Source organism: Trachinotus anak, unplaced genomic scaffold, assembly GCF_046630095.1.
Source record: "Trachinotus anak isolate AG129_WGS33_773 ecotype Australia unplaced genomic scaffold, CSIRO_AGI_Tana_v1 ptg000015l, whole genome shotgun sequence".
NCBI classification, from domain to species: Eukaryota; Metazoa; Chordata; class Actinopteri; order Carangiformes; family Carangidae; genus Trachinotus; species Trachinotus anak.
This window is the reverse complement of record NW_027273866.1, coordinates 4,288,014-4,315,093: the sequence shown is the minus strand read 5'-3', so window position 1 is coordinate 4,315,093 and position 27,080 is coordinate 4,288,014. Positions and strand designations below refer to the sequence as shown.

Sequence of the window (27,080 nt, the reverse complement as noted above, 5' to 3'; positions counted from 1 at the left end):
GGGAGCTCCTGAATCCCCTGAGCAGCTTTTGTTTATCTAAGAGAGTCAGACGCTCATCACACCACTTTGTCTGAATTCAGACGCATTTCTTCTTCAGTATCTGAGACATTGTTGTACTTGATTGTTTGAGAATGTTATTTACTGAAGTCAAGAGCTTCCTCAGATTTCAATAATGTTAGCAGGCAGTCGGGGTTTAACGCAGATTCACAGAGGGAACGCACCGTGCAGATCTGCCTAATCACCAGATGCCCGCTCTCTAATGCATAATGCATAAGACTGTTATTACAAGTCTGCAGGGAAAACACAGCAGTGATTTACATTAATATTTCATCAAACCTCTGTGACATCAAAGTCTTAATGGAGGAGACCCTGCATGCGTGTGTGTGTGTGTGTCTGTGTGTGTGTGTGTGTAAATGTGTGTTATCATTAATGAAGTGGACCTTGGTGGCCGCTGCTTGGCCTCTATCGGGGTGTCAGGTGGAGAGGTGATAATAATGTGTTAAGTTAGTTTAAACTCAAAGAACAGACAGACAGACATTAAAAACAGGCTCATGAATGAAGAGAAGCAGTTGGCTCTTTAAATCACACAAGACGAAGGCTTCAAAGACAAGACATTCAGACAAAGACTGAATGTATGAAAGGATAAAAGTGAGCTTCCAGTCCTGCCCTTTCTCTTTCTTTCTCATTTTCTTTCAGTGAAACCTCTGTCACCTTTTTCTGATCGCCATAATTTGAAGAAGAAAACAATCTTGACAAAGACACGTTCTTAGAAAGGACATTTTGAAAAATAAACTTCTATCAAAAATGATAGTGTTAACCTCCCAGTATATCAGTCAGACTCTACTAGAGACTCCAGTCTTGCTGAGACCAACTTAAGTATATTAAAGGAATAGTTCATCTTTACAGTTATAAATGAAAATCCATACCACTCCAATTTCCTTTAGTTTAACTTAGCTTAGCATAAAGACTAGAAACTGGGGGGAACAGCCCACCCTGTAAAGCTCCTCATATCTGGTTTGTTTAATACATTTCCAGTCCTGTTTCCAGTCTTTATGCTAAGCTAAGCTAACCATCTTCTGGCTTTAGCTTAGCATTTAGTGTCTAGATGTGAGCATGATATTGATTTTTTCATCTAACTCTTCACAACAAAGTGAGGAAGAATATTTCCCAAAATGTCAAACTATCCTTCCTGAAGGTATAATGTTCACAGAGGTGTTGAATGAACCTTACACTCATTTTGGAGGCTGCAGGAAATTAGCCACTGTTATATTAGTATCTCATCCTGCTTTAAATAAAAATTGTCATCTAAAATGGGAGAGAACTAACTGACTCATATAAGCACTAACTGACTCATACGGCCACTGTGTCCCTAATACAGCAGCTGAGTGACATTTTCCCCATCTCTGACATCAGCTCTCTGTGTCTCCTCAGATGACAGTGCGTCAGCAGCCAGCAGTATGGAGGTGACTGATCGCATCGCCTCCCTGGAGCAGAGGGTCCAGATGCAGGAGGACGAGATTCAGCTGCTGAAGTCAGCTCTGGCCGACGTGGTCCGCAGGCTCAACCTGACTGAGGAGCAGCAGGCCATGGGGTCACGCAGAGGACCCACCAAAGGTAACATACAGTAGAGGTGCTGGTGTTCTGTGATGAGTTTATGAGCCAGTTCATCTCGGGTATTAGGAAGAGGGTCAACAGGTTCTCTGGTATCACACTTCTTTTACACATTCATAACACACACCCGCTGGCTAACACACTTGTTTTTGGTAGACATCCTTTCTGTCCTTTCCCACTGTCCTCTCTCTTCTCTCCAGATGATTCAAATCCTGTTTTGTTCCTTGCTCAGGCTGACTAGTTTGTCGATCTCCTGTCCTTTCTTCTCCTGGACTGTGTTGTGTCGTTAAATGTATTGTGTGTTACATGTATAGACCCTGCTTTGATGAGAAAGTCTCCCTCAGCAGACAGCAATGTGGGGAAGCCAGGTAGGCTGACTGTGTATAGTCTGTCTGCACTAACCAGGCCTGCTGTTGTGTGTACAAGCAAACACATTTCAACACTGCTAGTATTGTGTTGTTTATAGTGCAGTATTTCACCAGGAAACAGGCTGTTACTGTCAGTACTGCACTGCCTGAGGTCAATGCACTGTGATCTGAGTAGATAAAAATAGTATTGTAAACCAAGGGAAACACTCAACATATGTCTTTACAGTGTTATTGAGTCCAAGAACTCTATAATAATAATGTTAAGGTATCAATTGTGATAATACGTTGCTAAGTGCATGTTCTGTGTTAGTCCCTGTGTATGCAACATTTCTGTTAAAGGACAGTTCCCTCCTAAAACACATTATAAAAAAGGAGATGTTGCTGATGTATTTTGTTTTATTCTTAATAAAAAAACCCACCACAAACTACAGCCTTGTAGTTAATAGTTTTATATTGAACAGACAGATATAAGAGTGGTTTTGATCCTGTCATCTCAGCTCTTGAAAAGAAAAAATGTCAAACTATTTCTTTAAGTTAGAGTCGGAAATCAGAGAGTGGGGGGTGAATTCACTGTGAGAAATGTAGAGAACAGAGCCAACACAAGTTAAAAAGCAGCACATCATCACATAATAAGAAAGAGCTGAACATCATAGATTGATTGATGGTAGGTTTTCCCATTTTTGTTGTGTTTTTATTGTGTAACGATAGAGCATGCGTCAATTTGCAGCTGAAGTGCGTTTGATACACTCTGTCTTTCAAACAGTGTCTTCACCCTCGAAGCTGATGAAGTCTGCATGTGCAATCAGCTGCACTTCATGCAGGTTTGAGTGATGAAACAGAAACAGATTAAGTTTGGGAGCTGCTGCCAGATTCAGTCTCTGGAGTGACTCTGGACGGATGGAGTTTCAGTTTGATTTGGGAGCTGGACGATGATGACTCAGACTCAGAGCTGCTTTCCCTTATTGTTCTCCACCTTGAACTGCAGGGAGCCAGCAACCTGCTACCCTGCTGCTCCTGTGATATGCTACGGAAAGCTTAATGCATGCACGCAGTCTGTGCATAGACAGTCATGGACACATAGAAACACACACATTCATCTTCTTTAACATGCTAACAAAATTACAACCTCAGTTTGCCCCTGCTGCGTAATTGCTACTTGAAAGATAACAGAGCAAAATGCCTGTGTGTATGTGTGTGTGTGTGTGTGTGTGTGTGTGTGTGTGTGTGTGTGTGTGTGTGTGTGTGTGTGTGTATGTCTGCCTGCTGGATGAAACGGTGTCTATTAAATATTTATCACTGCAGATAAAGCTGCAGCTTGGATTTGTTATTCTGGGCTTGCCTGACTGGCATGTGTAGTCTGTGTGTGTGTGTGTGTGTGTGTGTGTGTGTGTGTGCGCGTGCATGCACCTTTTGTTTGGTCGTACACAAATGATATGTGAAAATGAAGCATCTATAGAAAAAAATGATTGAAACAGAACAATATTCTTAATGAAACGAAATATAAAACTAAATTAAAAACCTTAAATTAAGCTAATTCAGATTTGGATCACAGACTCTACAGTGTATATGTGTATGTGTGTTATTATGTGTGTTATGTATGTGTGTATCTCTTTGAACCCTCTCTGAAGTGCGTGATAGCATCACAGAGGGAGTATTGTATATGTGTGTTGTCTAAGGCTGCAACAATAATGGATACACTGAATATCTCACCTACAAATACAAACTGTATCATCATAATCAGACTCCAGAGGACTGGATGCAGTGATGAATACAAATTTGTCATGGCTGAGGGGGAGAAAGCTAAAACAAAACTCATTATAATATGATGTTTCTTCTGTGATTTTTGTGATTCTCATCACATTTTCAATTTTTGGACCATAATTCCCTCTGAGTCAAAGTTTCCAGTGCAACATTCTGCTTCATTAGCTCATCAGCACAACCCACACACCACAACACTCCCAGTCTAACCATAGTTCCTTCTTATACTGACTGAAATAACAACAAATGAACTGATGCATGCTGGGCGGCTCTGCACTACACCTACTTTCGTGGGACGCCACACTGTGTCTAAATATAGTTTTATAGATTATTACCTCATCTCAGTTATTATCACATTATATTATACACCAAGGAATGCGACCTCTCTGACCAGCATGCTGTAATGACTCACTCTCAGATGTTACTTTAATGTCACTACAGCAGCTGATGCTGATTCCAGACCAGTATCAAGCTGTTTTTTTTTTTCTCAACATGCCCTGCTGTTGTCCTTTTGCTTCCAGTCAGGCCAATGATTGCCACCCTGCCGTTACGACCCACGGTAAACAACGGGACCATCCTACCAAAGAAAGGCAGCGGCACTCTGCCCTCCCCATCTGGATCGGGATCCAGAAAGGACACCAGCACACCAGCCAGCAAGAGGTGAGGAAACTAAAGCTAAACTGAAGTTGAGTGCTTTCTGCCAATTTCAGAGGAGGCCAGGTTGTTTTCCTTCCAGACATTTTATTTGTCTTGAGACATTTTGTTTTGTCAGTGCCATCTCAGACAACTTCAGCCATAAATCGTCACATTTCTGGCTTTTATCAGCCGAAGCCACTGACATTAAACAAGGCTGATAAACAGAGAAACAGTATTGTCATCACCGTCTCTGTTTTCCTGTGTGTGTGTGTGTGTGTCTGTGTGTGTGTGTGTTTGTTTATACATGAATGTGGAGCACAGGTTATCAATCTTGTCTGTCAGGGGAACAATAGCCTTTTCCCATGTCTGGATGACATTACCATAATCAGATGAAGCTCAGGAGACAGCAGGGACCAGCTCCAGCCAAAACAGATGTTAACACTCCTGAGGTGTTGTTTCCATGTGTGTACTTTTATTTCTCCTTCGGGGATATTTTATGACAGTGGGAGCTGATACTTTTTTACTCACCGAGTCTCACCTTGAGATTTACTGGAGAGGACAGTAAAGAAATGGCTCTGCAGATTGAAATATAACCAGTATGAGGCTGGTGAATAGAAACAAACAAAAGGCAGGACAGTATTGATGTAAGAAATGTGATTTGGTCAGGTGTGTTTCCTTGTTGTACCTGGAGTTTCCCTGTATTTCTCTGAATGGTTAGCTGACTCTTTCTACTTTGTTGATTCTTGAACTTTGAACTTGTACTCGAAGACCATTTCTTCTTCATGAAGAAGAAGTACTAACATCATAGGCCCCTTAACAATCATCCAAAAAAAAAAAAAAAAACACACACTGAAAAGATCTCTGAATTTCTGCTCAATTACCTGCCTGGAACAAATCCAAGAGGAGAACTACTGAATTTTTATGTATTTATTTGGTCAAATTTAAATATATTCAATCTAAAAACATTTAAATCAGCTAATAAAATACCCTTTCTGGATGTGTTTTAAATCCCCCCCCAGGCTGCCCACAGAGCACATGACCTCAGTGTCTTCAGCCTGGCTCTGCTAAATGAAGCCAATAAATGTGTTTTCTTGCTGCTGTCCTAGATGATTGGGTCTGAATCTTGACTTAAGCTGAGTTTACTAAATGTGAGGGACATCTCCCTGACATCTGTCTGTCAAATGCACAACCCTCCTTGTGTAACCTCAGATGGTTGGTATACATTTAATAATATAAATCATTATGAGATTGTGGATTTTAGATCCTATCTTTCCCATCTTTCCTGACTGCATGTCCGTTCTCTTGTACTGTCCCTCTCTGATAACGTGTCCTTTCCACTATGATGTTATATCCTGTATATGTCCCGTCCATCTACTGTGTGATGTCCTGCCAGTCTGTCCAGTTTGTCCTCTCTGTCTCGCTCTACCAGAATACTCTATCTGCCCCTGAGGTGAGAGCGTCACTGAGTTACAGTATGTTACTGGTCACGATATAACATCACCGCCACCACAGTCATGATGCATGTTAACCATCATCTAAAGTTTCGACTTTAAATCAGTCACCAAACATTTTTCACGTTCCTATCACCATTTTTCTCATCTGTAACATCCACTTTATGTTGTTTAAATCATTGATCTTTGCAGCAGTGTTAGTGCTGTTTACTGTCTGTGTCTGGGATTAGTCTAAACTGCAGATTGGTCACAATCCCATCAGTGCTGGCACACACATAACAGCTTCCCCAATGCCCTGTGGCCCAATTACTGTGATTCCTCATGGGATAACACAGCAAACAACAGTCTCTCTCTCCCTCTTTTTTTATTCTGTTCTGTTCTTTACTGAACAAACACGTGCAGGCTCTCCAGAAGGGATAACAGCCACCAGCCAGTTTTAGGATTTGAATAGACTTTTCTCCCATAGGGTGGATTAGGTGACTGTGCCTACTGGCCATTGGATTGCTGATAGGGCCTTTTCATTGTTGTGAATAGGCAGGCTGTCTGCACCACCGATATGCAGATCTGCACAGGTCTGCACTGAGGCCGTAGTGGTAATCACCACAGAGGAGTAAACAGAGAGTGAAAGTGTGAGAAAACAACAAATATCCAAATTTCTTTATTTCTCTGATAGTGGTATAGTGAGCAACACAGTTTAAGAGTTTTCTTAAAAACGCAGTGTAATATTAAGACAGATCTGAGCTGAATCATCAAATAAATATGTGCTTTCAAAAGCTGTTTCTTAGATGAAAACTTTACCAGGGGGCATTTTTAGAAAAGCAGTGTCAGGTAGTTTTATGACCTATTTCTTGCCCCCCACCCCCCCTTCCTCTCTGTCCACCTTCCTTCTCACCGCAGCACTGTGAGGAGAGCCAACTCAAACGAGCACGTGGGAACCCTTACACGAAAAGATTCAGGCGACTCCAAGGGCAACCGAAATCGCGCCGGATCCACCGGCAGCAATTCCAGTGGCAAAAGAAGTGACAGGTAACATGGACATAATGATGAATCAGTTCTCTCCATTCAATGCCACACACATACTGTATGTGTCACTGACTCTTTCTGTCCAAACAAGATAGCACTGTGTGTTTTTAATTAGATTTTTCTAGATTACACACTGCTCTCCTTAAAGAACACTTTCAAATGAATGACATACAGCAGATGTGGTTTGCTGATTGACAGCTGTGTGTTTACTCATTTACTTTGCAGCAAACAGAGGGATCCAGTGTTCAACGCAGGTAAGATCCAGAGGCTCTTTTATGGCTCTGTAGCCTGACAGTTATGGTAAATTTTCATGCTGTGATACAACCCACTGAGATGCTCAGCGGTTCTCTGTGTCAGTCAGACGTCAATTGTAGTCAGTGTTGTCAATTGTAGTTCGAGTCAGTGCCTTGAACTGTTTCCTGCACACAGAGGACAACTGAGGCTACTTGAATATCAGTGTCAACATTCATCCTCTCCATTCATCCATTCTCTAACAAGTAACCAGTTCACTTCATCCATTACTGCATCTTCACGTCCAAATTTCTGTTCATCTTTCCTTTTTAATGCACTCTTTCTGCATTGTTTCAGTTCAACTTGTGATTGTACAGTTTAAGGGTTTTCCAGTTCAATTCAATCAAAGGCTAATTCCCATATTTTGTGATCATTGGGGCTGTTCTGACCACGGGTCATAAAAACATCGCACTCATCACCTCTGCTGTGTAGAGACAGTACATCAGAGCAGGACGTACCAGCCTCCTAAAGAGTTCACAAATTTTAGACAAATCAAACACTTGTTCCTGAGCCTGACTGAAAGACTAAAGCTCTTTAATTTAGCTATTGTAGCTAACTACATGAGGATTTGCTATGGCAATTTTCCTGCAAACCAAACGCTAAACCAAGCGTCCGAGCTTATCGGATACCTGAACACAGCACTTTGCAACTTTGCCAGGATAGTTTTATTCTTTATTTATTCTTTTTAGCTGATTTTAACATAAAGTCAGCAGTTGATGTGACATTTACAAGTAAAGAGACAAACAAGAAAGAACTAAGAGCTTCTGAAAAGGGCAGAGAATGAGCCGCCCATTAATTGAGAGTTCATAATGTTTCCTGAACCATGCACCCGACAAGTGAACCAACTCCTACACAGGTTATTCTTTAAATGAAAAGCAGGAAACACATGGTAACAAGACAGTGGGACTGAATATGAAATGAGATGAGTATTGATCAGAATTTCCATCCCCAGCCTGCTATTGATTTTTGTGTAAATTGAACTGCTGTTATTCATTAGGTTTGCACACCTGGCTCCAGATTTCCTTAGTTCAGGCTGCAACCAAGCTTATCTAGACTCTATAGACTGTCACACAGCCACATTTTGGAAAGTTGAAGTCGTGCAAGTCATGTGACTGATCCACTAGCTGCAGTTTTTTTTTTTTTTTTTTTTTTGGTCCAAGTCTGGCAAATATGATCCACATATTAAACTAGTAGATGTTATTTGTATGGTTTTTAAACTGGAACCATCAGATTATGGGTAGAATTGTAGAATTGTAAAGTCAGTCCATATCCCTGGTAATAAATCGTGTCACTGGCCTGCTAAAGGTCTTTAAATATCTAGGGCTGCTGCTATCTGGCACAGGTTGAAACTGTGCTTCAGGGATACTTGTTTCTGCTGTACAGCAATTAATGGACATTTGAATTAATTATAGACCAATAGTCTCCTGCAAAACACTGAATTACAGCAGTGTTGTGAATATAAACTACCACTGGGTGACAATTAACCAATGATAATTGCAACAGTAACTTCTGCCAATATTATGCTTAGCTGCAATACATGAAGATTACATGTAAAGTGATTCATATGATTCAATAAACTGTACTGGGAGCCAGTGCAAGCAGGTTTATGTGCCTTGGCAGACTTTCATATCATCAAGAAAACAAATGGTTAAGTTAAAAGATACTGGGATATTTTCAAAAAACTAGAAAAGGTAAATTAGAAAAGGTCAGTCTCTTAATTATTTTTTTTCTTCATAGAGGGATAGCAAAGAGAAAATGAGCTAAGTAGGCAGATAAATTTAATGATTTACTCACCACGTAGGAGCAGAGGGTGGGACACCGTCACCCAGGAAACGAGCATCGATTCATTAAGAGTGTTAAGGACAGACGCTGCTGTTCATTAACACCAGCAAGTGCAAGTGCACTCCTATTAGGACAGACCAGCAAGTGAGGAAGCCATGCCACCCCTCACCTGGTGCTTGTGTCTCTCTCTCTGTGACCTTTACAAGGGATGCGACGTGTGACCCACTGCAAAGGTAGGCTGCCCCACCACGCTCACTCCCCCAATACCCCCCAGCCTCCACAGCTCTCTGAACAATGCAGATGATTTGTTTTGATCTGTGTAAAAGCACCTCCTCTGCTCTGAACTACACTGCACAAGCAGAGGAGGAAATCAGGACTATTATTTTGAAATTTTAATTCATATCCTGGGTTTTTCCACCTCAGTATTTTCAAATTATTTATTTTTTTGTGATTCCCTTCAGTGCAGTGATCAGAGAGCTGTCCGGACAGGGGCAGGAGTGGGTCAACAAAGTGTGTGTGTGTGTGTGTGTGAGAGTTATCCTCCCTTTAATTGTTTTGAGACTGAATTAACTAACACACACACGCAAACACCCAACCTAACCTCCACTGAACGCTGCGTCAGAGTGTGATCGCAGTGTTTGCAGTTCACTTGTGTGTCTCCACACTTGTCCGACTGCAGGAGAAGCTGCTGCTTCACCAAATGTGTGTCTGTTTGCTCACAGCCTCACTTTCGCTCGTAGGCATTCAATCTTTGTCACCATAGTAACGACACAAAGATTTCTGACACTCGCTTCCTCGCAGTGGCTTTGAGTTTTTATGCGAACTCTTTAAATCCTCTCTTCTGAGATTCCTCGCTGCAGTTCAGAGCAAGTAGTTTGCCACAGCTCTTACTATCTTCCTGCCCTCAAAATGAATATTTGCATTACAAACACATTCAGTCTCTTTTTTGAGGTAGTTCCTATTGAAGTCTGTTTGATTTTACTGCTTGTAGTTTTCTCACGCAGCCTAAAGTGTCGTCTGTTTGTGCGTAGGCTTAGTCCCCTTCAGCAAAGTATTCACAAAGCTGACAAGAATTTTAAAAAGACTGGCGTTAGAGCCGGGTTAATTTCCTCACAGAATATTACTGTTTAGCCAGTCTTGTTACAGGATAATCAACTCTTAAAACAACCATTTTTAAGACAGTCGCAGCATTTTAACCCTGAATGCATCTTGACCAGTGGTTCCCAGCAGTTCTGGCTGGTGACCCTACGTCCCCTCGTAACAGGGTGCTTACCTCTATGTGTTGTGAACAAATTAACACAAAAGAAGATTTTCTCCTCTCGGTCTCTCAGTTTGTTCTATTTGAATAAAGAAGTGATAAAAAATATTCAGTATTCTTGTCCAGAAATTCCTAATCGTTTCCTTGGAAGTTTATTGTTTGGTTGTAATCAAAGGGAAAGAAGGAATGTATACATACTGTATTTATTCAGTAGTTCTTTATTATTGGAAACTTTGTTCTCCATTTATTTGATTGTATGCTTCTTTCCAGGAAACTTGGTAATTATTCTGAAGTTACAGACCAGTAAAATAAAGCACAACCAAAATAGTAGAACATTAACTTTCTTTTGTCTGGCCCCATTAATTATCACGTGACCCCTTTAATGGATCCTGAACCCCAGGCTGGGAACCACTGATTTAGACCAGTGAGGCAGGATCTTACTTAGTGATAGTTTAAAGAATTTACTCCAAACAGTACTTTATAATAAGATCCCAGTGAATCTCTGTTTGATGATAATAAGCTGGTGGTTTATAAAAGGAGTCACTTCCTCTAGTTTTCTTTTAATAGTTTGTGTCTCTGACAAGTTCATGATGCTTTTACTAAATATGACACAAAAAACAGCCATTACATCGGTCTAACTTATTCTACCAACCTCCTCCACCCTTTACATTTCTTGATCCTTCTTGTCCCCTTCCACCCAACCGGCCCTGACGTCCTGCTCCACCCCTCTCCATCATCTGCTCTTTTCCCCATCTACACTGTAGTCACAGTGCAGATTTACCTCAGCCGCTCTGCCAAACAGAAGGGGACCAGCGGCAGCCCCGCGGCTTCAGCTGTGACAGCCCGTTCAGCTGCCAGCCCACAGCAAACCTCAGAAAACATCAAGGCCAGCGTGGCCAGAAAGGGTGGTGCCACCAAGGTGCCACCTGTCAGAAAGACCCCAAGTATTAGTCTCCAGTTGAGGAAGTCAGGAAGTTTGTCTTCATACTCTCCTCTTGATACACCCAGCTACCGCAGCCCCATTAAATCCCCCAGCCAGTACTTCCAGATTTGTTACTAGGTTTTGTTAGTTTATGTCAGTGAGCAAACTATAATATGCTCAGTTGGAGCTGATCAGTACGGAAAAAGTAGATGTTAATGTCACATCTGTATCATTACAACTACCTAATGCAGGTCTGTTGCCGTCCACATGTCCTCTCATACCAAGGACGTTTCAGAGATCAGAGGTTTTATAGCATCACCTATTAAAACAAGTAATGGACAAACAAGTAATGAATTCCTTTACCCGAATATTTCCTCTTATAATGAGTTTTGGGTAAAAAAAAAAAAAGAAAAGAATGATTCATCTTGTTTGTTTTGGTTCCCTTGGTGTTTTCTGCATGATTTATTTTCAGTGTTAGCATGTTTTAAATTGATGAGGATTTCTCATTATCCCATTTTCTAAGCTTGGATCTGTTTTATTTTTTTGTTTTGTTTTGTTTGTTCATAACATTTCCATTTGCTCTGCTTGTGTCCGCATTTTATGTTGGTTAACCTCTGCTGTGAGCTGAATATTTATGAGTTGTGGGAGTTTTTAACAAAGTGTTTGCAGTTCATTTTGCGCTCTTTGTTGTCATACAAATGTGTTTGAAATGACTAATAAAGTCAGTTAAAAAGCTAATTTGTTTGTGTTTGCAAATTCTGTCATTTGTTGTCTTTAATTGAGTCTTTATCACAGTAAAAAAAAAATCACATCATCTCATTCCACTCCATTATCCTCTAATCCTGTCACGCATTCAACATTGTCACCCTTATATTCACATCATAATAGCACATTGTGTTACGCTTCAGTGTTATAATGTCTGTGCTACTTGCATAAAAAATATGATACCATAAAAACTGACATAATTCCACCAGTTATATGTGTTGTCTATATGTATATCATCTTATTGATCATTTTCTCTGCTTTTTCTAGAGGAAGGTTATGTGAAAATGTATTTGAAGGGCCGTCCCATCACCATGTACATGCCCAAAGACCAGGTGGAGAGCTACTGCCTGGAGGCCAGAGGCGAGCTGCCGAGCAACAAACTCAAACTGGACTGGGTGTATCCTTTTACTGGAGCAGATGGAGACAGGGAAGTAAGATCACCTGTGTGATAGCTGTAATAAAAAGTTAAAATACAATCTTACTTCTGATATGGAAAGTTTTGAAAAGTCGTTATCTGCAGAAAATAAAATCTAGGTTGTCCTGTGATGTAGTGAAGAGAGGAAGCTATGGATGTGATGTCTCAGATATTCCCTATCACCGTGTAGTGCTGCTGCAGTCGGAGCCCAGGCTTATGGTTCTGCAGCCTGCAGTCAGTAATAACCTGCATAAAAAGTCAGCAGCTCCTCTTGTGCTGTTTTATTTTTATTTTGTTTCATGTGTGGGTGTCTCTCTTCCTTTTATTTGTTGTTGAAAGAATGAATGTAGTGTGTTGTTCTATCTAGCAGAAACCCAAAGGGTAAAAGCTGTAAGGGAAACAAAGAAATGATTAAATCTGGAGGAAACACACACATACACACACACACACACACACACACACACAGATAGAAACAGTCCAAGCCCAAAATATTTAGTTTGCTCTCCCAGGACACAAAAAAAAACACAAATCTTCACATGTGAGAGGCTGGGACAAGGGAAGGTTTGACATTTTGCTTGAAAAACATTGAATCCGTTTTTGAAGGGAATAGCAAAATAACTGCAGATTCATTTTCTTTTGATGGATTAGTTGTACTACTTCGGAGATTACTTTTATTTCATTCCTTGACCCTCTTAATATCCAGCTATGGTTACCGCGGTCGAGACTGTCGCTCCAACCTTTACTTACTGCCCACCGGAGAAACGGTGTATTTCATTGCCTCAGTGGTTGTCCTGTTCAATGTGGACGAGCAGCTGCAGAGACACTACACTGGACACACAGACGACATCAAATGGTAAGAGACACTTGGTAACGCACGCAATCCTCAGACTATAGATGTTATTCACAGCTTTTCTTTTCCTTACACCTAACAAGTGCACAGAAACAGGACACAGGACACCATGAGGAGATGTTCAGTTCTCCTGTTTACTCCTGAAGAAAAACTATAATGAGGGAAGTGCGCAGTGCACTGACAGTGACCTTGAGCAGCCACTGTCATAACTCTGTTATCACACTCTGAGGTTGATAAGGGTTCAAGTTATTAATTGCCACTTTGGATCACAGAACAAAGGATGTGTTGAGGACAGATTCTCACTCCTTTGAAGACAAAGTGTTGAAGCTTTACACATCCTACAAGTTGTTGCTACACCGCTACACCCAAAAGAAGATGAATTTATCTTAAACTGTTTCATTTCCCCTCTACATTAGCACTGACAGCGTGTGGTAGCTGCACTGAGTATCATATCCAGAGCTTTCGAAAGCTCACTCACCAGGCGCAGGCTTTCATGTTCTGCCAGCACGTTGCTCATCTTTATTCAAATGGTCCTTTTGATGTCGAAAAGGCTTTTAAATGTTTTCATGTCTGTTCGTCATGTCTTTCTCTTCACCAGCTTGGCCGTCCACCCTGACAAAATCACCATAGCAACCGGGCAGGTGGCGGGCACCTCTTCAGATGGAAAAGTAAGTGAGATCTCTTATTGATATTTTATCACTTTAGCTTTCAACGTCTGATTTATTATCATAGTGAGGAGTTATGGCTTTGCTATTTCCTTTGAGCAGTGATGTTCACTGAGCTAGTTCAGGAAATTCTGCTAGGTAAACAGACTGAGAAATTGAAACATTTTTAGTCCGCTCACTTACACACTCACTGAATTCAGTTTTTCGCTTATAAGCCTTGCATTACATCATCCTGATGATATATCTACCCTGGTGTTGTGCCCATGTCTGTGTGTGTGTTTTTCTTGGCAGCAGCTGGCTCCTCATGTTCGTGTGTGGGACTCTGTCAGCCTCAACACCCTCCATGTTCTGGGTGCAGGCTTCTTTGACCGAGCCCTGGTCTGCTTGTCTTTCTCCAAGTCGGTAAGGAAAGTCCACTGACACCTTTAACGAAAAGTTTAAAGCTCAAGTTTGACATAGTGACTTATGTTAAACATTGTGTCTACTTCTTTACATCAGAATGGAGGAAACACACTGTGTGTTGTGGACGACTCCAACGATCACGTCCTCTCTGTTTGGGACTGGCAGAGAGAGGACAGACTGGCCGAGGTCAAGGTATGAGTGTTTTTCTAATGTGCAAGTAACAAACACTTTCAGCTTCTTTCTCTTTGTCAACCAGACTTGTTTCTTGTTTTATGTGCTACGGTGCAGTGCTCCAACGAGTCAGTGTTTGCTGCAGACTTTCACCCGACAGACAGCAACATCGTCGTCACCTGCGGCAAGTCTCATCTCTACTTCTGGAACCTGGAGAAAGGCGTGCTGGTCAAGAAGCAAGGACTGTTTGAGGTAGGTCACCAAACTCTTTCTCACATGCTAGGATCACATTGTAAAGCGGTAAAGTTTGATATAGAGGCACATGTGATGTCCGGGCATAGTTATACATAGAAAATGTATGGCAGTCTAGCAAGATGAAATAACATGTATGTTCTGGTCTTGCAGAAACAGGAGAAGCCCAAGTTTGTGCTGTGCGTGACCTTTGCAGAAAATGGAGACGCTATAACTGGAGACTCCAGTGGGAACATCCTGGTGTGGGGAAAAGGTATACAATGTTCCACACAGAAAGTCATTGGCACACTCTGTGAGGGAGATGCCCACAGACATTTGCCAGCAAGTTTTTAGTGGAGACAGGCAGATAAACCAGGAGTTTATAAGGGTTTCCAAGGGTTAAAAATATCTTTTAAAAAAAAGTGTGCTTTCATCTGACTCATGGAACAAGAGGGAGCCAAAGTGACCAAATCTCAAAAAAGCCAAATGAAAAATGTGTGTCTATTAAAAAAATATTTTTGTGGTTAGAAGCTCAAAGATGTCTCATTGTGCTGGAGCTGTCAGGAGATCAGGGACCAGGATGGGGGCACACCAAGGATAGAACAAGAGCTGGATCTTATGAGCAAGCATTCAGAGATAAAACTGCACCTCTCACTCTCCCTCTTCAGTGCCATGATCTCTCTGTCTTTCTGATTTATCTATTGATCACTCTGTCTGGTCGTCTGACAGACAACAGTGAATCTGCCCTCTTCAAGCAGTCGACCTTTGTGTCCGGCCGAACCCTCTCATCCATCTCATCCCATCTCTGTCACGCAGGCACTAATCGTATCAGCCACGTCATCCAAGGAGCTCACGAGGGCAGCATCTTTGCTGTGTGCATGCTGAGGAACGGCACATTGGTGTCAGGAGGCAAAGACCGCAGGCTCATTTCTTGGGACAACAGCTACCAACAGATACAAATGGTGGAGGTGAGAAAAAGTTAAACAAAAATGATGAAAACCAAAATATTTCAAGGCTACTAATACAAATGAAGTGTATAAATCACGCACAATTATGAGGGTTTTTGATGCTCAGCTGTGTCGCTCTGCAGCATCCTAATGATCTGATCAGCTATAACCTCATTCTGTTAATATGGATTATTAAAATGTTAAACTGCAGCTCCGTCTTTTGAAGTAGGTCTTGGTCTCTTTTATTTGCCCCCCTGCCTGAGGCGGCTGACTTTGCATTCTGAACACTGCAACTCATCATAAATATTACATAGGATGAAATGGGTTTGCGTTCTCAGTGAGATTCATGGACATTCATGCTGATGAGAATTTTGAATCACTCCTGTCTTATTTGCTTCGAGGGGACCACATTATGCAGTAAAAGACAAGTTGATATTTTTCTGGCAGATGTTGGATTTCAGGTGAACAGGTGGTTATTATATTTCTTCCACAGGTGCCTGAGTTGTTTGGTCCCATCAGGACCATAGCAGAGGGCAGAGGGGAGACTGTGCTCATCGGGACCACCAAGAACTTTGTTTTGCAAGGCAGCTTGGATGGAGAATTTATGCCCATTACACAGGTAGATACAACAGTGCTCTATCCCTACAATGTAGGGCTGCAACTAAAAGCTATTTTTATCATTTAATTAATCTGGCATTTTATTTTCAAATGTCTTGTTTTATCTGGCAAATAGCTCACAACCCAAAAATATCCATTTTACAAAGAAATAACATTTTAAAAAAGCAGTAAATCAGTTATCAATTATGAAACTTACTAATTAGGTTTCTGTCTCTTGACTGATCCATTAAAGCACTAATTGTTGCAGCTTTGCTACAATGTGGTCCAAGCTTAACTGCTCTTGGTTGTACTAGACAAAGTAAAGTTTACATTTTAAATTCTGAGATGTTGAAGAAGATGAAGAATTCATAAAACTGAAAAATATTGAAGAAAAACTCTCCTCTCCTCTCCAGGGTCACACTGACGAGTTGTGGGGTCTGGCTGTCCATCCCTGGAAGCCCCAGTTCCTCACCTGTGGATATGACAGGCAGGTCAGCCTGTGGGACTCCAGTACCCATCAGCTCATCTGGACCAAGAGCATGGAGGTATTATTAGTCAACACTGCCTCCCAGGGGTCAGTCATGGGAATTACACAGTGCCCGGCAAAAAAAAAAAAAATGCTACTGCAAGTGGATCAGGAGCTCCTTAATCAGTTCTGATGACCTTTAGAAACTTTGGAAATTTTACATGTAAAATAAAAAAATGTTTTTACATTCAGTTTTGCAGTCAAAGCAGTGTTTCATCATAAGCATAATTTTCTTCTTCTCTTGTTTATTGTTGACATTAAACATCTTCTGATGTACTTTTTGTTTCTGGCAGGATGCTGTCCAATCAGCAGGCTTCCACCCGACAGGAGCTGTGGTTGCCATAGGAACCCAAATTGGCAGGTAAAGATCCAATCGCTAAAGAGCACTTATTGGCTATTCAATCTCTAAAGAGTTACAGCAGTGGCTGACTGCTTCAGCAAAAAACAAAGTTATGAGAAAACATTGCCAAAATTTTAAGATCAGATTTGAATTATTGTTAAAGTATTGAAAAAGCAGATTGTTCAGCAGTCTGTCATTGATCCCGCAGGTGGCTGGTGCTGGACACTGACTCCAAGGATTTAGTCACCGTGCACACAGATGGGAATGAACAGCTGTCTGTTATGCGCTATGGGCCAGGTATGTTGATAACTGTCTCCTGAGCATGCAGAGTGTTGGACTCACAGTCAAATCAAATGATAATTTAAATTTTAGAGAATATTATTTCTTAAAAACATAACACATTGTGGGTTACACATGGGAAGATTTTCCAGTAAAATAGGTAGTTTATTCCACTAAAATAGCTCCAGTCCCCAAACATGAAATTCAGGGTTTTATATTTCAACAATATTAAATGTTTGTGCAAATTTTTATAAAGCATTTAACCTCCCACTAAGATGACACCACACCGTGTGAGAATGTGTGTATAGGTGAGGCAGCCATAACTTCAGCATGTAGGGTCAGGACAGTATTTAGTGTTGAAGTGTGTACAAAGGAGATGCAGAGTCCAGGTCTAGGATCTAGCATAACGCTGTAACCCTTTCTCCTGACTGTGAAAATAAGTAATCAAGACTTGTACAACTGCAGCCTAACCCATACATGATAATAATTGTTGATAATAATACATAATAATAATAATGCAGTTGAATCTGCATAATAAATTTACATCTGCAAATGTTCACATTGTATTTTATTTTGATACCAATGATCCTCCTCTTTTATTTTATTTAGATGGGAACTTCCTGGCCATTGGTTCCCACGACAATTACATCTATATCTACGCTGTGGCAGAAAATGGGAGGAAGTACAGTCGAGTAGGGAAGTGCTCGGTGAGTATCTGTATTTATATTCCCCCCCGTCATCTGTGGCTTCTTTATTTTTATTTCCTCCCCCCATCAACTTTATCTTTAGTTCCCTCCTTAGCTCTATATTTGTGCCATGGCTCTGTACACTTTGTCCTCACTGTGTGTTGATAGAGAAGCCTTAAAAATGACAACAAGCTGACTCATATGGAGCTGTGTCTATGTAAACACAATGACTAACTGTACCAAATTGGATCAGCATTTCTAGGATTATTTGTGGTGCTTGAAAAACCACACTGCCTCCACTGCAGCAATAGTGTGAGGTATGTTGTTGTGTTTCTATTAGAGGACAGTATCTAACCTGGTCCAATTATATCTTATCTCAGGGTCACTCTAGTTTCATCACCCACTTGGACTGGTCAGTGGACTCCCAGTATCTGGTATCAAATTCAGGAGACTATGAGATACTGTACTGTAAGTATGATCACCACCATCCTCTGACAGCCTCTTATATTGATCAGTGTAGGTTTGTGTGACATGGCAGATAAAATCATGCAAGTACAAGGCATCAATTAAAAAGTTTTTTTCTTTTTCTGTTGTTTTGTGTTTTATATTTATGCGCAATATATTACTGTATGCCAGCAATGACTAGAAACTATGTGACGTGCAAAAATATCAGTGTTAGTTCTAAGGTAGTCTGAAAGACCCTGACTCTGTCAGTGGACAAACTCTCCTGTTAAAATTGAGAACATTAAATCACTAAAAGCTATGAACAGTAAAATGTTTGGATAAGTAGATGAACGGTTTTTAAGAACAGACCAATTTTCTGCTCCACAAGAAATATCCCATTAAGCACAGATTTTTCAGTGACAGTAATATGGAGATGACATGTGTTGACTGAACTGATTTGTCGCTGTTAAGCACGTGTTAAAAATTCATTAAAAATGTGTCTAACTGACTCATTAGTTTGATGGACCTGCAGGATATTAACCATGGCACACAGCAGCGTTGAATTTAAAGTTTGTCTGTGTGTGTTTTCCCAGGGATCCCATCAGTGTGCAAGCAGGTGGTCAGTGTGGAGACCACCAGGGATATCGAGTGGGCCACGTACACCTGCACTCTAGGGTTCCAGGTCTTTGGTAAGGTTGCGCTCTCTCCCTCTTTCTCTCTGCATGTTTTAATGCTCATTCAACAGCACTGAACAGGAGGTTCTGCTGCCTTCTCCTCCTCAGGCTTGTGGCCCGACGGCTCAGACGGCACCGACATCAACGCCGTCTGCAGGTCTAGTGACAAGAGCCTCCTGGTCACTGGAGACGACTTTGGGAAGGTCCATCTCTTCTCATACCCCTGTTCACAGTTCAGGGTAAGATTTGCTGTAGTATACTGTCATGCATGATATACACCTCAGTAATACTAAGAAGGGAATTTAAGTTCTTGTAAAATTTTAATTTCCTTTTTGATTCTCAGGCTCCCAGCTATGTTTCCAGCGGCCACAGCAGTCACGTGACCAACGTGACCTTCCTGTACGACGACAGCTACCTGGTGTCGACTGGAGGGAAGGACATGAGCGTGATGCAGTGGAGGATAGTCTGAGCGAGCACAAAGAAACAGATACTGTCAAAACCCAGCTGAACTGAACTGTACTGAACTGTACTGAACTGAACTGAACTGTACTGAACTGAACTGAACTGAACTGCACTAAACTGAACCGAACCAAACTTAAATGAACTCAGATGCTAAAAAGACATGGATCTGACTGAACTGAAGTGAGGTGACAGAAGAGGAACTTGCGTCCTGAGGTTTCCCTCCTGATCTGCTCTCACAACCCAAATGAGATGAACTGGTAGAGGTGTAATGTGCGGTTGCTTGAAATACAAAAATCCTGAATATTTCTCCTTGTTCCTCATTCACACTACATGTAAAAAAAAAAAAAAAAATCTCTCTCTCACGCACTGTAGCCAGTCACCAATGACATCACACGAAACAAATCAAACGGATCGAATCCAACAAACAGAACCAAAGGCTCTGACTTTCTGACTGCATTGTACAGTTTGGCTTTCACTGTTCTTGTATCGTGCACACTTCTGCCACAGATAACGGACTGAATAGGTTTGTTTTGCTGCCTGTTCCAGACTGAATATCACAGAGCTGGAGATCCAAGAGCACTGGGACAAAAACTGTGTACAGAAAGAAAGAAGATAGTGATTTTCTAATTGTTAAACTTTCTTTTATATTGTATTTTACAACTCAGGAAAGCCCTAGTGAAGCAGGACCCTTCCCTGTTATTAACATTGACATATCAGAGCGAGTCTTTGGCTGCCCTGCAAACATCTCACTAAAATATTCAGAGAGGCATCAGATACCAGGTATCTGATTCAACTGTTGTTCAGCCATTACTGATTTCTTTGCATTGACTAATTGTGTATGAAAACTACATCAGGGCTGATGCTGAGTTTGGTGCAAGGAGAATAATATAGTTGAACAGGAGACACACTGCTTGGATTTTTCCAGTCAGATGTGATGTTAACCACCATTTGGAGCCATTATATCATTCTGGGTGATGAAAAGTTACATTATCTGGATTCAAAATTAGGATTTTAACCATTTTCAACAAATTTATCTCAACATTTTCTAAATTTTTGTGCTTCCAGGTCTTAAAAAAAACGCTTTTCCTATTATTTATTGACCATTTTTAAATCCATCACTGCCAATATAATTTCCTTTGAGTTTTTTCCCCATAATAAAACCCTGGATAATCCCAGATGTGTAAATATACAGAGGCTTGACACAGATATGAGCAAAATGTGGGTGAAAATATGGTATTTGAAACTGTTTCCAGTTTTTTTGGAATGAGTTGTACATTTCCTTTGCCTGGTGGTGTAAGGAGAATCAAAATCAAGCATGTCTTGGGTTTTTTCAATGATGTGAAGCCTTTTCAAACCTGTCTCTCCTTACAGTTTGTTGCACCCAGATCTGTTAATGAAGGAGAAAGATGAGACCATTACACTGTAACTGTTTTTGTCTGATGTGCTCCTCAGGTGTGCACCATCAGTCACTGGCAAGATATTTAACCGAACTGAACCCTCTTGAGGTGTTTTGGGTTTTTTTTTCTATATTGCACTGCTTCAGCCTGATAAACACACAGCAGGCCTCTCGAGCAAATCACCATTTAGCACTTACTGGAGTTTTTCATCAACCAATGTCTGTCTCTCAACCTCCCAAGCTGTGTACTACCCGGTCAGATCTATGGTACGCTTCGTAGCATGTCACACCATGTCACATCTTATACTTAACAGCAAGCCGAAATAACTCACATGCATGAATAACTATAGTTACTTTAAAGTGATCATTCAACAGGGTTAAGCAGTTTTTTAAGCAGTGTGACCATAACTGCCACTGATTTGAGGCATGTTGGTGTTTGTTTTGGAATCCAGACGGGTGACTGATTGTTGGACTTGTCTTATCAGGAAAACCACTGACATCTAACAGCAGCGATATAAAGTCACCACTCTGCAGAGTGAATGTAACATGATTTGTCTTACCACTAAACACTTGGGGCTGCAGAATCGCCTTCCATTGGACATTTAACATTTGTCTGAAAGTAAATGCAACATGAAATTCCTATGATGCTGTGTCTTCCTGTGTATTTTCCAGTTTATGAAATTCTATTATTATTTTTTTTTTGATTTTATGTCTTCTTTATGTTATGTTAAGACCCTAACACGTGTTACGTGTAAATATAGTGCACTTTTATATTCTTAAAAGGGTTATATTCCTTATATATGGTGGTAAAAGCTCATTTTTGAGCATTATAAGTAGGATAGCAGCTTCTATGGAGCATTATATTGGAGTGGGCAACCTGTGGGGATTGCCTTGCAATCTCGGGGTGGGGTGGGTGGGGGGCGTCAGTGGGCTGCATGTATACGTCTTCCCCGCAGGTGGGCAGCATTGAGCCGGTCAACTCCACCCCCCCCTCCTCTTCCTTCGCACGCCGTATTAGCATTTTCCCCCAAATCCCTCCACCTCACCAAAACACTCCGAATGGGAAGGAAATATGGCATGAGGGAGGCGGCGGCTGAAGACCACCGTTTACCGTCTTCTACCGAGCAGGAGCCCCCGCTGAACATGGACTTAAGGAGACGCGGCACGGAAGCACAAAGCCGACGGGAGAAAACACTCGCGTTTTCGCTTAGCGTTCCTGCAACACGACTCATCACCATCATCATCATCATCATCGCCAGCCAGTGATAATATTTCCACAGACGCACACAAGGGACACGAGGTGGAGGGAGGCTGGTGGGGCCGACTCGAGCCTCCCCGGATACTTGTCTACACAGAGACAAAGCGGACTGCTGGTCCATTTCACCGGCCTCATCGGTGCCATCGGCTCCGGTTGAATAAAGGAGCAGAAAATGAGGTAAGCGGCGGCCAGCGCCATGCGCTCGGTTTGACGCGTCATGACAGATGCGCACCGACTCTCAGCCCTCTGCCTCCAGCGAACATCTCTCTCTGCCCCCTTTTTCTCATCCGAATATGCAAAAGCTGCTGTTATATTGAAGAATTGCAACATCTTAAACGTCTTATGGCTCATTTTTCTCCTTGTGAGGACAGTATGTTGAGCATCCAGGGGCCCACCCACCGGGCCTCAGCTTCATATAGGCTTCCTTTACCATTCGTTTCACAGTCATGCAATACAAAGCTTTTATATCAGTCCTGCTGTTTCCCCCCCTCCATTGTCACCGCCGGACCCGCCCGCACATTGTATTGAATGCAGGGCTGAACCGGACCAATGTTGTCATGGAAACGACAGCATCATGTATTTCTCCACATAAGTAATACGGTATATCTGGTGAAATAAAATGCTGGTTACGTTGAACATGACTGATGCACCGGCCAGTGTGACTGGCTGCAGGGGTGGGGGGGGCGATTGGATAAGTGAGGGCGGCTATAACCATCGCAGGAAGAGGAGGGTGTTTATTCTGGTGGTTGCCAGGCAGGTTATCAGACCCCCAACCCCCCTCCTCATACACACACCTACATAAGCCTACTCCATGACGGATCCACACATGCACATATAGTCTGTAGACAGTGTGCGTGATGATAAAATCCTCATTCTATATCCGAGCTGATGGGCGGTATTTTAAGCCCTTTGCCTGCTTATGTTGGAATGCAGAATGCACTGAGGCCCAGCACAGTCTCTCTATTCTGCACTATTTATGAAACAGTCCTTTTTATGTCCCCCCCCCCCCCCCCCCCCCCCCCGCTGCCTGTAGTTTGACTCCTCCATGTCTTCATAGCTGCAGCCTGCACCATTCTGTTTTATGGCTCCAGATTTACTCTGACAGCTCTGCTGAGATACAGTGCACTCTCCCTGCTTTTGCTGGAGCTACCAGTGTTTGACTGCAAGTGTGTGTGTTTGTGTGTGAAGCTGTCTGGGTGTGTAGCTGTGGTGTTAGTTCTGTCAGAGCGGAAAGGGAGATGGAGAGAGTAAGGGAATAAGAAAGAATTTGTAAAAACAGCCAAAAGCATAGGTGCTCTCACATCTGGATATCTTGTGAGAAGTGCTGCTATTTTTTCATCACATGTCTCAGTCCAGATAATTCAGCCCTTTCCTGTAACCTCGTTCAACTCAAAGCCAGCAGCAGAACTATTTTGCTCTCAGACAGTCAACATGTAAGATTCATATCTTTCAGTCCAGTTGGATGAATGTGCCGTTTCCTCTTTTCTGTATTTCTGTAAAGCTGTGCAGCTTGTGTCCCGACCTGTGTGTACATTCTTGCCAGAGGCAGATCTGGTCTTTGACTCAAGCCCAGAAGGGAAGTCTTAAATCTCCACAAAGCAACAGCAAGGTGACCTCGCTTTTCTTTTGCATAGTAAAGAAAAAGAAGGTTTAATTCAATGAGAAGATTTGTTCAGCATCACTGCTTCTTTTGCAGCATTTATGTAAGGGTGCACATGCATTTATATATGTGCACATGAGTGTGCGTGTGTGTGTGTGTACAGATGTGACTGATGTGTTATTTTTAGTCTGGTAATGTTACTGGTTTTATTATGTGATGGCTCTTCTGTGCTGTCAGTTGGTTGGTTGGATACTGGTTGCTTTTGGATGCGTGTGTGTGTGAGGGAGGGGAGTGGGGTGGGGGTGGAGGGGTGTAGAGTGATTTGAAAGAGAAAGAGTGGAAGAGGGCAAAAGGCGAAGCGTCCATCCTATGCTATTAATGCAAGATGATTTCTGCAACGCTTGTTGTGGTGACTCATCGTAGGAAAGGTAGAATGAGCGAGTGCAGCCAGTGGAAGGTAAAACGCTGAGTTATGCATCTTACTGCAGGCTGCTGCTGATCAGAGAGCAGCTCCACGTGAGCCAGCGTCACCACAACTCCAGCTCTCAAATCCTCCAGGCTTTCATTGACACGGATAATATAATAGTTCCGTCTGGATTTCAGGGAAACCTTCAGCTACACAGTACTCCACAGTCCAGGGGTTTGGTAGAATTTTTTATCTTTTTTTTTTTCCTCTAAATACATACTTTTTTCATTTAACAAAAGAAGCCAAAATTGTCAAATCTTCAGCGTTTTCTAATCACAAGAAGTCGTACAAGAGCTTTTAAGTGAGGAACCATCTGATCAAAGAATAGCTAATCAAAATTGTGCATCTGCTCGTTCACTCTTGGTACTTGACATCTCATGTCGCACCAAAAAGTTATTGAGGTTTGTTACGTAGTCCTAAAGAAACACGGGTTACCTTTTTAGATAGGATTCAAATCAGCAACATTTCTCAGCAGTGGAAGGTCTGGTAGTCAACACTTTTGTCAAAGCAAAATGAGACGGCTACAGAGCACTACATAGTACACATCATGTGATCTCAAACTGCTGGTGCTCTGGTCAAACATCATTTGACTTTCTTTAAAATCATGCCAACATATGGCAAATATAGACACCCTGCAGGAAAAATGTTATATTATATAACTTGTATGAAAAATATATACCATAGAATTGTTCAGATACTGCAAAGATTCAGCAAATACTGCTTATTGACATGCACCCTGAGAGCACTCTGCTTTGTAGCTGTGTTTCAACTGTTTCAAAATTGAAGTCTTTTTAAGAATTGTTGTCACTATTTTGTCTTCCTCCTGTAGGTGTCAGCAGTAGCTGACTGGTGAAGTACAGTAAGATCATGTGGTTTCTTTGTATTAATAGAGAATCCAGGGTTCATATGTGCATATTTTTCTAGCTTAGTGTTTCCCAACCAGGTTCAGCTGCTGCAAGTGGTCCCAAGATAAATTTGAAGGGTCACGTGGAGATTACCATGATAATAAATCAGAAACATTGAGTCTATGCAAAATAATATTTTTATTTATAAAAAAATCCTCTAATATTTGTTGTTTTTTTTTTACATATGAAGTACAGAGAAGACTGTCATCAAGGAAGTGCCATCACTTCCCTGTGATTACTCGTGTATTTTGGCCAATAATTTTGTTGCTATTTTTCCACAGAGGGGGCAAAAAATATGAGTTAGGGGCAAAGCCCTGTTAAAATCATAGCCCCTTTTACACTGGTCGGAAAACAGGCTACCACCTGCTAATATCAGGCTTTGGTCAGCGGTGTGGAAGTATACAATCTGTGTTCACTCCCAATGACTCTGCAGTAGTCAAAGGTATTTATCAGCTCTAGCTCCAATCGGCAGTGATGCAAACATGACACCTGGGTGAACCCATTTTCACCTCTTCTCTGTGCTGTGACATCTTTCAGAGCACAAACGCTGCAAACAGACCTGACACCTGCCCAGCACAGTGGCGTTAAACCAAAAACACCACAGATAAACATTGCGCTGAGAGGGAGCTGTGTCAGGGCTGCGCTCAATCACACACAATCACCGACCAAAGCGTTTCTCACAGAGGGTATGTTGTTTTACAGGAGCACCATTTCACCATTCTGCACTGCAGCCAGCAGCTCACTCCTTTTGTGTTGGCCAGTGACCAGTTTAAGTTTAAGTGTATAGCAACACAAATAAAGATATAAATGCTTAAACTTTTGTCAATATTGACATGATACACATCATTAGCTCCACTAATCAACCCTTCAGGTCATTTTACAGAAATCATGACTACAAGATTTACTGGCATTGTAAACCAGCAAGATGGCAAAACTGTGGTGACTCCCTACTTGGAAGTGGTCTTGAAGTCTGATTGTCTGTCTTTGATCCACTAATTTAAACATCATTATCAACATTTTTCATAAAACTATTCCAAGTTGTGAATATTGTCATGTGAAGTCTGCTGTAGACTGTCCTGTCACTTTGCCATCTGTGACTGCTGTCTGTCTTTCTGACTGACTGAAGTCTCTGATGTGCTGTCTTTAAACTCCTGGACAGAAAAGGGTAGACGCGATGAGTTAGCTCTGGCCTTGAGCCACCAGGAAAACCGAAAGGAATCATTGTTGGTCCCACCCACTATTAATCAAAATGTGATTGGTTAATTCACCTGCCACTTTCTAAACAAACACATGCGGCCATGGGGACTCCAGGCCTTCTGTCCTGGTTATGAAGTCCTAACCAATGAGCCAGCTAACCTTTTCTCTGGCTAGGCAACAAAAAAACAGTAACAGTAACCCTTTCATTTCTGAAGCAAACTTGATAGAAAATGTGGCAAAAATTAGAATTAGAAGAGAATAAATATTAAATGTAAGAGATTAAATATAACATTTAAAATGCTGATATGTTGGGCCTTGTCTGAAGGCCTAGAAGGCCCTGAGGGTTCTCCACTGATGCATACACTTCATACTGGAATCAGGTCATTTTCTGGCGGATCACATGCATCATACATAGGCTTTGTGTCACTGGAGATTTGACAATGAATCTGCATCTTTCATATCATTATTACATACAGTAGCTTTGCAGCTTTACAAGCCACCATATTCCTGTTGGCCATTTCATACAAACCCTTGCATCTATTATCTCTCTGATTTTCCAGTCTCCATTTTAGACCCTGGGTCTGTTGCATGTTTCGTACTATTTTCAAAACCCACAAAGCCTCCTAATCTTTTCGTGGACTAGATCGCTCTTTGTTTGTTTCCCACACCTCCGCTCGCGGTGGCAAAGAAGCTTAATAGTCTAA

The 27,080-nt window shown here is 41.7% G+C and overlaps 2 protein-coding genes across 13 annotated transcripts in view; both read left to right on the top strand.

Moving 5' to 3' along the window:
• eml1 (EMAP like 1) overlaps window positions 1–21,595 on the top strand; it is a 59,874-nt gene extending 38,279 nt beyond the window's left edge. For 4 of the 11 annotated variants that reach the window (XM_071498055.1, XM_071498051.1, XM_071498048.1 and 1 more), the window contains 24 exons: window positions 1,432–1,614; window positions 1,926–1,979; window positions 4,259–4,397; window positions 5,767–5,823; window positions 6,722–6,850; window positions 7,073–7,101; window positions 9,127–9,153; window positions 12,133–12,262; window positions 12,984–13,133; window positions 13,729–13,798; window positions 14,087–14,197; window positions 14,294–14,389; window positions 14,486–14,620; window positions 14,774–14,873; window positions 15,416–15,567; window positions 16,040–16,165; window positions 16,557–16,688; window positions 16,963–17,030; window positions 17,218–17,306; window positions 17,898–17,995; window positions 18,355–18,442; window positions 19,012–19,107; window positions 19,201–19,331; window positions 19,436–21,595. In XM_071498055.1, the coding sequence (XP_071354156.1) occupies window positions 1,458–1,614; window positions 1,926–1,979; window positions 4,259–4,397; window positions 5,767–5,823; window positions 6,722–6,850; window positions 7,073–7,101; window positions 9,127–9,153; window positions 12,133–12,262; window positions 12,984–13,133; window positions 13,729–13,798; window positions 14,087–14,197; window positions 14,294–14,389; window positions 14,486–14,620; window positions 14,774–14,873; window positions 15,416–15,567; window positions 16,040–16,165; window positions 16,557–16,688; window positions 16,963–17,030; window positions 17,218–17,306; window positions 17,898–17,995; window positions 18,355–18,442; window positions 19,012–19,107; window positions 19,201–19,331; window positions 19,436–19,561 (2,490 nt within the window). In that variant the 5' untranslated portion in view covers window positions 1,432–1,457 and the 3' untranslated portion in view covers window positions 19,562–21,595. The remainder of the gene's footprint in view (window positions 1–1,431; window positions 1,615–1,925; window positions 1,980–4,258; window positions 4,398–5,766; window positions 5,824–6,721; window positions 6,851–7,072; window positions 7,102–9,126; window positions 9,154–12,132; window positions 12,263–12,983; window positions 13,134–13,728; window positions 13,799–14,086; window positions 14,198–14,293; window positions 14,390–14,485; window positions 14,621–14,773; window positions 14,874–15,415; window positions 15,568–16,039; window positions 16,166–16,556; window positions 16,689–16,962; window positions 17,031–17,217; window positions 17,307–17,897; window positions 17,996–18,354; window positions 18,443–19,011; window positions 19,108–19,200; window positions 19,332–19,435) is intronic. The other 7 variants (XM_071498049.1, XM_071498050.1, XM_071498053.1 and 4 more) reach the window with 7 other exon arrangements.
• A 394-nt stretch (window positions 21,596–21,989) lies between these two features.
• The window catches only part of evla (Enah/Vasp-like a), a 38,653-nt gene continuing 33,562 nt past the window's right edge, over window positions 21,990–27,080 (top strand). The window contains exon 1 of one of the 2 annotated variants that reach the window (XM_071499049.1): window positions 21,990–22,385. In XM_071499049.1, coding sequence (XP_071355150.1) covers window positions 22,381–22,385 — 5 coding nt within the window. In that variant the 5' untranslated portion in view covers window positions 21,990–22,380. The remainder of the gene's footprint in view (window positions 22,386–27,080) is intronic. The other variant, XM_071499046.1, reaches the window with a different exon arrangement.